The sequence below is a fragment of the Nomia melanderi genome, chromosome 2 (assembly GCF_051020985.1).
Source record: "Nomia melanderi isolate GNS246 chromosome 2, iyNomMela1, whole genome shotgun sequence".
NCBI lineage: Eukaryota > Metazoa > Arthropoda > Insecta > Hymenoptera > Halictidae > Nomia > Nomia melanderi.
The window spans coordinates 2265018-2275751 of NC_135000.1; the positions used below are offsets into that span (position 1 = coordinate 2265018).

Genomic DNA, 10734 nt, shown 5'->3' on the forward strand with positions numbered 1-10734 from the left:
ATCCAAATGAACGAACAACAACTTTGGTACAAATAGTAGAATAAATAGTACAATAAACGTCCGTAAACCTAGTGTTAAGTTCGTAAACCGAGGTACCGCTGTATTTCGCTGTTCTTCTAGAAATTTTCAGTAAATTTTGCACAAGGATTTTCCCTATTTACATATCCGCCACAGTAATTGCCTGTGCGCGTCCTTGCCGGCCTGTATCGCGATGTTTAATTGATTCCCTAAACTGAACGAGTCTAATGGCCTGTTCTCAGCGAATCGTTCCCGTTCGCTAGCTGCGTTCCGACCACAATATTTCACGCACCGTGCCGCGTGCGTTGAATTCTCCTCGTTTCTGTCATTCCTCGACGCCTCGTTGCACAAATTTGTCACTTTGAAACACTCTGTTTGTCCAATTCCATCGCGACGATTTTAATTGGAAACTTTGTTTGATTAATGAAGTTCAATCACTAGTCTTTTAGCCAATACGACAGATACAAGAACTGTTATATTTCAAAATGGAGATTTGAAATAAGAGATAACGTGCCGTAATAAGTTTTAAAATGCAAGACATCCCGACTAATCTAACAAAATATAAAATTACGTTGCCGATAAGCTAATAATAGAAAAATGGCAAAAGTGTTCGCCACTTGTTAGAATACACTAAATAATTCTACTGAAGGAAAAACACTAATTCTATGATTCAATTAGCATACTTTTGTTAGAATTATGTCACTTTCCTGGGAACGAAAGTTGCTCAAAAAGAAAAGTATAAACTTGCTAAACGAATAAAATATGCGAACCTGAATAGTATTTTTAAGTTAGTCTATGAATTGCATAATATTTTCTAACGTGCCTGTGTTAATTTATTCAATGACGCAGTTTTACGTCATAGGAAATCAGCTGTTACTTGTCGGAGAACGAAATTCTATGTCAATGGTGTTCGACTGCAGATTGATCTTAACTTCTACTTCAATGGTCCATTGAAATGTTGTCGAAGAATCGTAACAAAACACAACGTTTCGAAGGTTCGGTTGACCTCTAACTTCGCCCAATGAACAATTAGCAATGAAAAGCGTTCGATTATAATTTCGATCGTCGAAGAAACAATTCTAATGAAGTTTGGACAGTACGTTTTCGGAAAATCCAGGAAACGAGGCATTTAACGCGTCCGCTCGCGAATGATGCACGTTCGAAACTGATAACACCGGTCGCTTGTAATGAATACTGACGCTGTGAACCTATTTATGGTTGGTCTTTTTTTTTTCATCGTTTGACAACAGCTTCGAGCTTTGTATCAAAGACGACGCGGAACTAACTCAGCAACCAATTTTCCGAGAGTAGTAAAAATCGAAGAAGATAATTAAAATGGTAACTAAGAAACTTTGCCAGGTTATTAACGATACTCAATGTATACAGAAGTATCCTTACTTTATTTTAAGTTATATTATTTTCTAGGAAACTGTTCTAGAAAATTATTACTATAATCTTGAAATGTTTCAATAATAATGAATTTAGAATTACATTACGAATATCTGATTGACAGAAAGGAATGAATATTATTTTCTATGTAACATTTGTTTAACTAGTTAATTAACTATTAAATATTTTCAACGTGTCACTTTCTTACCTAACCTTAACTAATAGGTTAACTATTAAATTGAGTAATCTTAAAAAGTATATTAAGGATACGTTATTTCTCTTATCTAAATTACTTAAAACGAGAAAATGAATTGTCACTAATCAAAGAAACACTTACAGTTAAAGATATTGTTATTATTACACAAGACTTTGGAAACAGATTCTAACGGACCATTTTATTTCAACCAAATTCATACCAAGCTCCAAACTTATGAACGACAGCCTCCGAAGATAGAACACGAGTCAAAATTAACCTATACAGTGGCGAGGCCAAAGGAAAATGGAAAAATACCCCGAGTGAAACGTGGAAAACCAGAGAATAACACGAATGATCGATCGTCAATAAATTCTTACCGAGCACAATGAACGACACGGTGTGCTCAGTTGACATCGGTCCTTGAACAACTTGATACCGAACGAGGTACCTGTTATCGTGAAGACGGAGAGACCAGCGCTTCAATAAGTCGTGGCTGATGCCAGATAATTGAAACGACTTTGCATTGGGGCAGAGTCAAGTGATGTAGGTTACACGTTCGAGCAAACAAACAATCTGTCCCATTCGGAATCGAACGGCAACGGGCACGCCATTTTCTGTTCTTTTTCGTAATTACCATTTCTAATTACACCCCTACCGTTTCTTTCATCCTCGGAGAATATCGATGACGATTAAATAGAACGATTTAATGAAAAAGAAAAAGGAAAAGGAAAACGAAAGAGAACGTTCCTTTTTTGACCACGCGTCGCTCAAGTTTTAGCTAACGGTGCGCCTCGCCAATGGAACCTTTGCTCGGGCGGGCGAGGGTCAATTGGTTATTAACTCGGACAGCCGTAACGGCTATTAAACCGTTTCATTGTCATGAATATTACCGTGAAAAAAGCGGGTAAATCACAATCGTCCGTGAGTCACTCCAGAAATCGGGAAACATTGATCGAACTGCGGCGACGTTTAGGTACGATCTTTCGTGGACATTTTTGGAGCAGGGGTTCTCAACTTGAACTGGAATCGACGGTACAAGATGTTTATTTAAATAGCGTTTACAAAAGTATCGATATTTTGTGGGAGGAGATGAAGATATGTTACCGTGGTTCCTAAGATTCTGATCAGTTGAGAACCACTGTCCGATGGTATTTTAAATAGAGCATGTCCTTCAGGCTCTCGACACTCCCAACAGACGCCATGTTGATCGCGAAATGATCCTGTGCTCATCAGTTACGATACAAAATAGGGGATACCCTAACCACTTCATCAGTTATATCCTTTAGTTTCCCTTTAACTATGGTCCATGACTTAAGATAAAATTCTGCTCCACGGAAAACGTTACATTTTCAATTGTATTGACCTTGCTATAATATTAAATAAGTTCTGGACAGTAAAATTTAAAAGAGAACCTCTAAGGCACCAGTAACTGCCAAGTCCAATGCAGTACTGCTGAAAGCAATCCAAGAAGTTCCCAAACTAAATGGAGTCCAGCAGGCCAAGTCCAATAATTCAAAGCGCAAGTAATCTCTAAAAATGACTAATAGAGAAGAATACTATCGACAATTTTCCAAAATACGAAGGAACCAAATGATCATTTTAAGTCCAGCCTCTAGACCCAGTCATCCCAAGGTTCATCTTTCTTTTATCTCTCAACGAGAACCTCCTATCGATTCTTCGTCGTCCAGTCCTTATCAAGCCCTGTTATCAATTTATCTCACCTGCCGGACGTTGACTTCACGGATCCATTCGCGTAGAGATCGGCTGCCATGTCACTCGCCTCGGCCCGCTAGCATATCTCCCTTAGCGTCTGGGGGATCTCTTCGCCTAGCCAGCCGGAGGACTCTCTCTCAGCCCCGTTAGCCCGTTAGAACTTAGTCTTTCCCGCGCGGCGGTCTATTGTCAACCAGAAAAAGAACCAGTTCACTGACAACGGTCAACCTTGACCGGGTTCGTTCTCACTGGACCGGCGACCCGCTCCCGAAACGCGGCCATTGAAACCCGTCTGCCAGGACCCGGCATCGCGATCGATCCTTTTCTCGAGATTCCCTCTTTACGATCCCAGTTTTCGATTCTACGCGAAATAGGGGATTAACTTGGGGGGGTTAACTAAGACAGCGTGGACGCAGACTCGACGCACACGGAGAATCGTCACTGTTGCCAGAGACGCGGTCGGATCATCCTGAGCTCGGCGTCGACTGAACTATGTCAGACGGGGGCACTGTCAATTGGATAACTACCTACCCGCACACCGACGTGTACACCGCGCGAGGAATACGTGTTGATAGCGTTCCAGGCTGACCACCGGGGCCCTCGGGACGCCCCCACCTCCTCGAAAGTGTTAATTCAAACTTTTAATTTCGACTGCTGCTGCCGTTGCGTTTCATCTTGGCTGTCAAGTCGCTTTGGAGCTATGCCTGTGGGTTTATCTTGGAATGAGAGATTCATGATTTTGATCATTCATGTTGGGTACGGTTTCGTATACATCTTTTGGGAGTTTCATATGGTTTTCTGGTTTATGGAAAGTGGCTTCAGCGGTGTTTATGGGGTTCTTTTATCTTCGAATCGAGGCTGATGGTCTTGATCCTTTAAGATGTTAATTACTTGATCTGTGAGGAGTGAGATTGTACAGCCAGGTTTTTCTGAAAGCTTGAATGGTTATCTCTAATGAGGGATTGATGATTTTGATCCTTTATTTTGACCATGTTTCGGTACAGGTTTCTTGGGGGTTGTATATGGTTTTCTGGTTTATGGTAATTTGTTTCAGCGGTATCTATGGATTTCTTTTATTTTGGAATCAAAGCTTGATGTTTTTAATCTTCTGAGATGTTGAGTATGCTTTGATCTAAAGTTTGTGGGAATTTTGAACGGTTTCTTGGTTTATGGTGATTGCTTTCACGTGGATAATGTTGGTTGAGGTTTAAAGAAGTTTGAAAAGGGATGAAAGGCATGCTTGAGCAAAATGAATTTTGCTTTTTGTGTTCTCCATTCTGAATGAAACTCTTTTAATTAAATTTGAAACTTTATATTGATTAATTTGTTGTTTGAGGACTTCACTTGGCAAAATTGATTACACAATAATGAAAACCTGTTAGTGTTTGTAGTAAACTTAAATTAGGATCACAGACACGAAAAGTAGTACAATGTCTCAAGAATTAAATGATGCACGTCTTTCCTCTTTAGCCACTGGAGCCATCCTTAATTGTATAGCTGGTCAAGCTTTGTGTGTAACACTTCTGTGGAAAATTCATTCATTGCAGTCAACTGTAATTTACTGTTCACTTGTTATTCTTCCATGAAGATTGTTGAAAAAATGTTTAATACACCATACCATTAAATATAATAGACTTAATTATTTTTTTCATTAATATACATACCATGAAGCACCAAAATACAAGAATAATCATTTTTATTTACAGTTGTTTTTAATATGTATACTAATATTTAATAAACAGAATTATTAAAAAGCATTCAATTATTCATAAATTTCTCCTCCATTTCTCAATAAAATTAATGAAACTAAAAAAGAAAAGTTAACAAGTATTATATTATTAATTATAAACAATTATTAAATACGACTATTATATGCAAAGCATACTAAAAAATAAGTCACTGTATTCTATGAACATAAATTAGAGCAGTAAACTAATATCTTTCTGCACTAAAAACAGTTTATTTAAAAGACAAGGTGAAGTGTAGCTATATTATTTATGGATCAGGATTAATTGTTTATTTTTGACAATGTAATTTCTTACTTTTCACCGTTCATCTCGTCTCTGGATAATACTGTACACGACAGTACAGTTAGCTCGAAGGCAACGCGAAACGTAGCGATCGCCACGGGGAAGAGTAATTTATATCGTACGACGCGAAGCACGTCAGCGCAATCACGATCGACCTTGCTGACCGGTTCATACTGTTTTTCGCGGGATTAATATCGTCTTCAATGAATCATCAATAACGTCATTGCGACTCCTGACGCTATTGTGTTATCAAAAACTGCAAGTTTGATTAATTATATCGAATTTAAATTCCAAAGGAAAAGCAAAATAAACAGTAATTATGAGTCAAATTCAAACCGCAACGCTTCTCCATGAAAAAAATAAAATAATATAAAAATCTTTGTACGAAAGGGCTAAATTTTTATTTAAAAATAATTAATTAAAATTATTATAGTAATTATACGATCCTCTTCCATTAAAAAAATTTAATATATGATTTTTGCTTATTTTTATTAATACATTAGCGTTAATATCCCCTTTGTCAATTTTCAAGGATATTTTACTATAAGTTTGCTATATCGCAAAATAAATTGAATAAGTAATAAATAAATAAAAATTCGTCAGTAAAAATTATTGCAGATTTGACAAGCTTTGTGTAAGGTAAGCGAAACATTTAATCGAATGTCAGATTCATTAATGATCGCAGGAAATATTTTTGGAAATGTCGTCCGGTTAATGTGGAAAACGGACATTGTATAAATTGAATTGACAAAGGCGTTGCAGTCGACATTGCTGTTCTTTAATCAAATTTTCTGGCGTTCGCGTTGCGTCATCTGTTAAAATTCAAGCTTTGACGGAGGTCTCAGTCAGCGTTAGAGACCTATCAAACTTGATAAAGCATAAATCGTGCGCGGAGGGTTCTGCTAAGTGGGAATGGAAGTGGAGTGAATCGGTCGTTTAATAATGTAACTGACAAAACGGTAGAACGATCGTCGATTATTGATGGCTCCGCTCGGAACATCTGACTCCTCAATGCTCCTTACCGTGGAACACAAATTCATCATCTAGCAATATTCCTGTTCAGTTAGATGTAATCAGTAATACAGTCAAATCTGATAGAAGAATGACAAAGTGCCATATCTAATTTCAATATCTAAGAAAACTAGTATTCAATAATTTTGAGAAATAAAGTCTTAGATCCTCATCAAAATAGCTGACTTTTATTAAAAATATCGAAGATGAATAAAAAAGTTAATGGAGTGTAGCAGGAAATGATTTGAATTGCACATAAGGAAAATTAGACTTGGCGTAACAAATAGAGTCATATTAAGTCTAAAGAAATAATAACAAAAATATAATAATATTACTGTAGTCTTATTAAAAATATTGAAACTGCATTAACATTATATTTTCGTTATTATTTCTTTAGATTTAACATGGCACATTTGGTACACTAAATTTAATTTTTCTTATTTACAATTTAAATCATTTCCTGTTATACTACCACACTCTATTAATTATATTATTCATCTTTATTAATCTTCATTTATCATATGAATGATATTGAAATAAATTAATTCACAACAAGAAATATAAGTATCCATTAAATAAAATAAAATAAAAAAAATGAATATGTTTATTTTTTTACTTGAAACACAAATATCCATTCAACCCCAATTTTTCTTAATTAATTTATAGATATTCCTAAACACATTTATTATTTCCTGTTATGTCTAATTATGTTTATTTTTTCCTTTGACAGGTCATCACTTTGGCAGTTTTGGTGAAGGCTTCGTACGACACCTGTAAAAGATGCAACGTTAGTTACATGGTAACAAAAAGAGCACCACGAACGGCTGCCCAATATCTCTACAATCCGCGCATACACGGCCCCCTCGAGAATCAAGTTTCCTATTTGTCGGAGGACAACTACGCCGAAGAACAGGAACCAATCCAAACTGAAGAACAGTCCCTGAATAGAGATAACAGAAATTCATTACCGGTCAGTTTTGTATTCAACATGGAAAAATAAATAGTCTTCTTGAAAATAAAGTTCTACGCTTTCATTATAGGAGTACCGTGACCTTTGCGAAATAATAACTAAAAAGGTACAGCTAGATGATAGTGAATATGAGTATCTACCGCCACATTACCATGAAGTTTATTGCAAGAACTATCCTTTCTATGGCAATGAGCAGGCCACTGTGAACTTGAAGCAGGTACATGGAAAATGGCAGATATTTCTTTTCCTTTCCCATAAGTTTTCCTGTCACAGTAAAAATAATTCATTTTTTTTCATTAATTTAGGAATGTGTAAATCCAGGATTTCATTGTGTACAAAGAAGTAAGACCTTGTTCTTGGTAAGACGACGATGGGACAGCGAATGTTGGGAACCATTTGTTAAGAAGATTGCCAGTGGCTGTGACTGCATGTGGCCAGTATCTGTACTCGGTGATATAAGCGGTCACTATTGATTTTCGTTATGGATGAGGTTGAAAGGGATCAGAATTTAATGATTGGGGCAGAATAATCGAAGAACAGTAATAAAGGAGAAAGACTTGTTTGTGATTGTCCCACCGAATGATCTTATTCCATCGGCGAGCGTTTATTTGAAAATATAGTCATATAAAATCTTTCTCTCTTTATGACAATTTACTTTACATTATTATCCGCCGTTTTTCCACGAGTTCGCCTTGTGTTTTGGCAAAAAGTGGAATCCCTCAGGAACTTTTCCTAGTAACATTTCCCTGAAAGAAAAGAACGTTGATAGGAGATTGTTTGAATAAATATAATTACACTTATGTGGATAAATAAAGTTATACTTACGATAATTTAATCCAGTCAGCACAATTTGAACTGGCCATTAATGTTTCCATATCGTTACGACCGCGATAAAATGGTGGTCTCTCGTTTATTCTTTGCGGAGGCCTTTCCAAAATGCCAACAGGAATGTACCTAATCCAGTCATCAAATTCATGTGTAGTTTGTCATTGAGAAATTATGATTTAAGATACAATACACTTACCTATGTAAAAAGGATATCCATTCCAGCATAAATCTTCTTGTTGTTTCAACGCCACGAGTATCTGAACCCCAATGTTCAAGACCATAATTAGCATATTTCTTCAGAATGTCATACCTTTCAGAACTAGAAATATCTATTAACTTCTTTTCCTTTATTTCAGTGAATATCCATGGTTTTATTAGTGCACCGCGACCTATAGTAATGCCTTGTACGTTTGTGTAGGTATTTTGAATCCTTTGATAGTCATCAAAAGATAAAATATCACCATTGCCAAACACAGGTATAGGTTGTGCCGCCTTTGCACATTTATCTATATACTCCCAATCAGCTAACTTTGTGTATCTTTGTTCGCGTGAACGTCCATGAACCTATAAACATAATACCTACTTTGTTATCAAACTGTTTATCATATCATACTATATGTGTAGCTCTACATTTTGAAAGATATAAATAACTTACTCACAGTAATCATGGATACACCCCACTCACGAAACTTTGGTATTAGATTATGAGCAATTGGTTTATCAATATAGACACCTGTTCTAGTTTTTACAGTTAAAGGGATATCCAAAACTTGACTGACAGATTTTACAACTGTTTCTAGCACATTCAATCGATTAAGCATTCCACTTCCACCTCCCTGTCTATAGATTAAGTCTATAGGGCAACCCAGATTCAGATCGATGTAGTCAATGTCAATTTCTTTATTTAATAGTTGTGCACATCTTGTCAGTACACCTGGATTGTTACCACAAAGTTGTACACCAAATATGTCCTCGGATTCGTGTCTTTTAACAAGTGCCCATTCCTCGTGTGCACCTTTCAATATTCTGGGAGCCAAGGCCATCTCTCCACAAGTTATATCAGCTCCATACTCTTTACAGATTCTTCTGAAAGGCAAATTTCCTACTGTTGTCAAAGGACTCAATAGTATTTTATTCTTCCAATCAATTTTTTTCTTTTCCGAATCCCTGCATTTTACTAAATCATAATCTTCAACTGGTCCAAGCTTTTGCTCCGTATTATCTGCTGCAGGAGATTTGTTACTAGATTCAGTTATGGACACATCTGTAGCAGAACCATTCTTCATTTCACACTTATTTGTATCTGTGGGTCGCTCACTTTCTTTTTCTATGACTGCTTTCTTTCTAGATGGTTCATTTGCTTTAACAATTTTCTCAGCTTCGGAGAAATTATATTTATGCTTTCTCAGTTGCATTTGAAGATTTTTTGTTAAATGATTCTTAGTTGAAGGAGATTTTTTTTTAAAATCTTCCTCCTTTTCCTTATCAATAATGTTTAAACCATCCTCCGTTAGATGTTTAGAACCCATTCTACAGGCAGCACCCCTGGGACACTTACCCGTTAAATTAAACAGATAACATTCTGTCCCGATATCATCTGGCTTTATTTTTAAATACTCAATTCTATCATGTAAAAATGTGCAACGTTTATTATCACATTTCTTCTCAGGTTCATCTACTGTTTGATCCGCTATCCAGGGACATAGGTTCACCTGACGCTGTGCCTTAAATGGAGCAGGTCTGGCTTTATTTTGACCCCTAAGCTTCTCCTTTTTAGTATCATTCTTGAATTTTTTATTTGGGGGTTCATCAGTTGCAGCTGCATCCTCCTCTGAATTATCCGCATGGTTTGAAATCTTTTGATTGTCACTCTCTGTTACACCCTCTTCTTTCAAAGACTTGACATGATCTTCAAGAATATATCTGCAAAAATTTTAATAAAATTAGCTATGTATTCTTAAAGTTTTACTTGTAACCACGCGGTCGTCAGAATTGAAAAATGTATAGATCCCCGTTTTGTATGGGAATAATTGGCAAACGAAAAAGCAATCCTTCAAAGATTCAGTAATATTTACTTACTCCGCTTTGATTAAACACACTCCTTTTTGCTTATCCTCGCTATAATCAAAGGAACATTCTTCTGTACATTTTTCACTGTAAGTCGCCATTTCAAATCAATCGATACATCGAATCCAGCTCGAATATTTAAATTTTAAACGTCCGTTATCACAATTTCTGTTACACGTCAACGGTTACTTGAAACCAATCTTTTGCAATTATTAAACGCATTTTCTTAGATTTCTCTTATTACCACATTTTATGAAGATTAATTTAATCGTTTGGTATTAAAACAGATTATTGACTCAATTCACCGTTATTAAAATAGAATGTTGAGCTGTCCTCAATTTATCTACAGTTGGTAAGAACATAAAACTTTGGCCAACAGATGATATTGTTGTGATATAAATTTGACAGGTTAAATAGAAAATAAGGAATATTTTACATATAATATATATGATATTATCTAGAAGTCTCTTACTTCCTGGTAAACTATTATAATTATTCTAAATATGCGATAA

General features: G+C 36.0%; 3 protein-coding genes across 11 annotated transcripts in view; 1 reads left to right on the forward strand and 2 right to left on the reverse strand.

Annotated features, from left to right (window-relative positions):
* LOC116425913 (serine/threonine-protein kinase OSR1) overlaps nt 1-3857 on the reverse strand; it is a 26361-nt gene extending 22504 nt beyond the window's left edge. For 2 of the 7 annotated variants that reach the window (XM_076364784.1, XM_076364785.1), the window contains exon 1: nt 3325-3856. In XM_076364784.1, coding sequence (XP_076220899.1) covers nt 3325-3374 — 50 coding nt within the window. In that variant the 5' untranslated portion in view covers nt 3375-3856. Of the gene's footprint in view, nt 1-310; nt 468-841; nt 1200-1980; nt 2002-3324 lie in introns of those variants that run through there. The other 5 variants (XM_076364783.1, XM_076364790.1, XM_076364786.1 and 2 more) reach the window with 5 other exon arrangements.
* Nucleotides 1-7853, forward strand: part of LOC116425912 (uncharacterized) — a 15975-nt gene extending 8122 nt beyond the window's left edge. The window contains exons 1-4 of one of the 3 annotated variants that reach the window (XM_031974207.2): nt 6138-6415; nt 7088-7327; nt 7398-7544; nt 7633-7853. In XM_031974207.2, coding sequence (XP_031830067.1) covers nt 7154-7327; nt 7398-7544; nt 7633-7800 — 489 coding nt within the window. In that variant the 5' untranslated portion in view covers nt 6138-6415; nt 7088-7153 and the 3' untranslated portion in view covers nt 7801-7853. Of the gene's footprint in view, nt 1-6137; nt 6416-7087; nt 7328-7397; nt 7545-7632 lie in introns of those variants that run through there. The other 2 variants (XM_031974208.2, XM_031974205.2) reach the window with 2 other exon arrangements.
* Nucleotides 7854-7923: 70 nt separating this feature from the next.
* On the reverse strand, nt 7924-10613 carry Dus3 (Dihydrouridine synthase 3). Its single transcript, XM_031974189.2, has 5 exons — nt 10235-10613; nt 8815-10078; nt 8352-8719; nt 8153-8281; nt 7924-8073 (listed from the first exon to the last, which is right to left on the reverse strand). Exons 1-5 carry the CDS (start codon nt 10321-10323, stop codon nt 7992-7994), a joined length of 1932 nt encoding a protein of 643 aa, XP_031830049.1. The 5' UTR covers nt 10324-10613; the 3' UTR covers nt 7924-7991.
* Between the last annotated feature and the right edge of the window lie 121 nt (nt 10614-10734).

Excerpts from the sequence above, each read along its gene's own strand:
- Dus3 (XM_031974189.2), bottom strand. The coding sequence starts at position 10,323 with ATGGCGACTTACAGTGAAAAATGTACAGAAGAATGTTCCTTTGATTAT. Across the intron at positions 8,282-8,351 it reads TGGATATCCTTTTTACATAG|GTACATTCCTGTTGGCATTT; the intron begins GTAAGTGTATTG and ends TGACTGGATTAG. Across the intron at positions 8,074-8,152 it reads GCTGACTGGATTAAATTATC|GGAAATGTTACTAGGAAAAG; the intron begins GTAAGTATAACT and ends CTTTTCTTTCAG.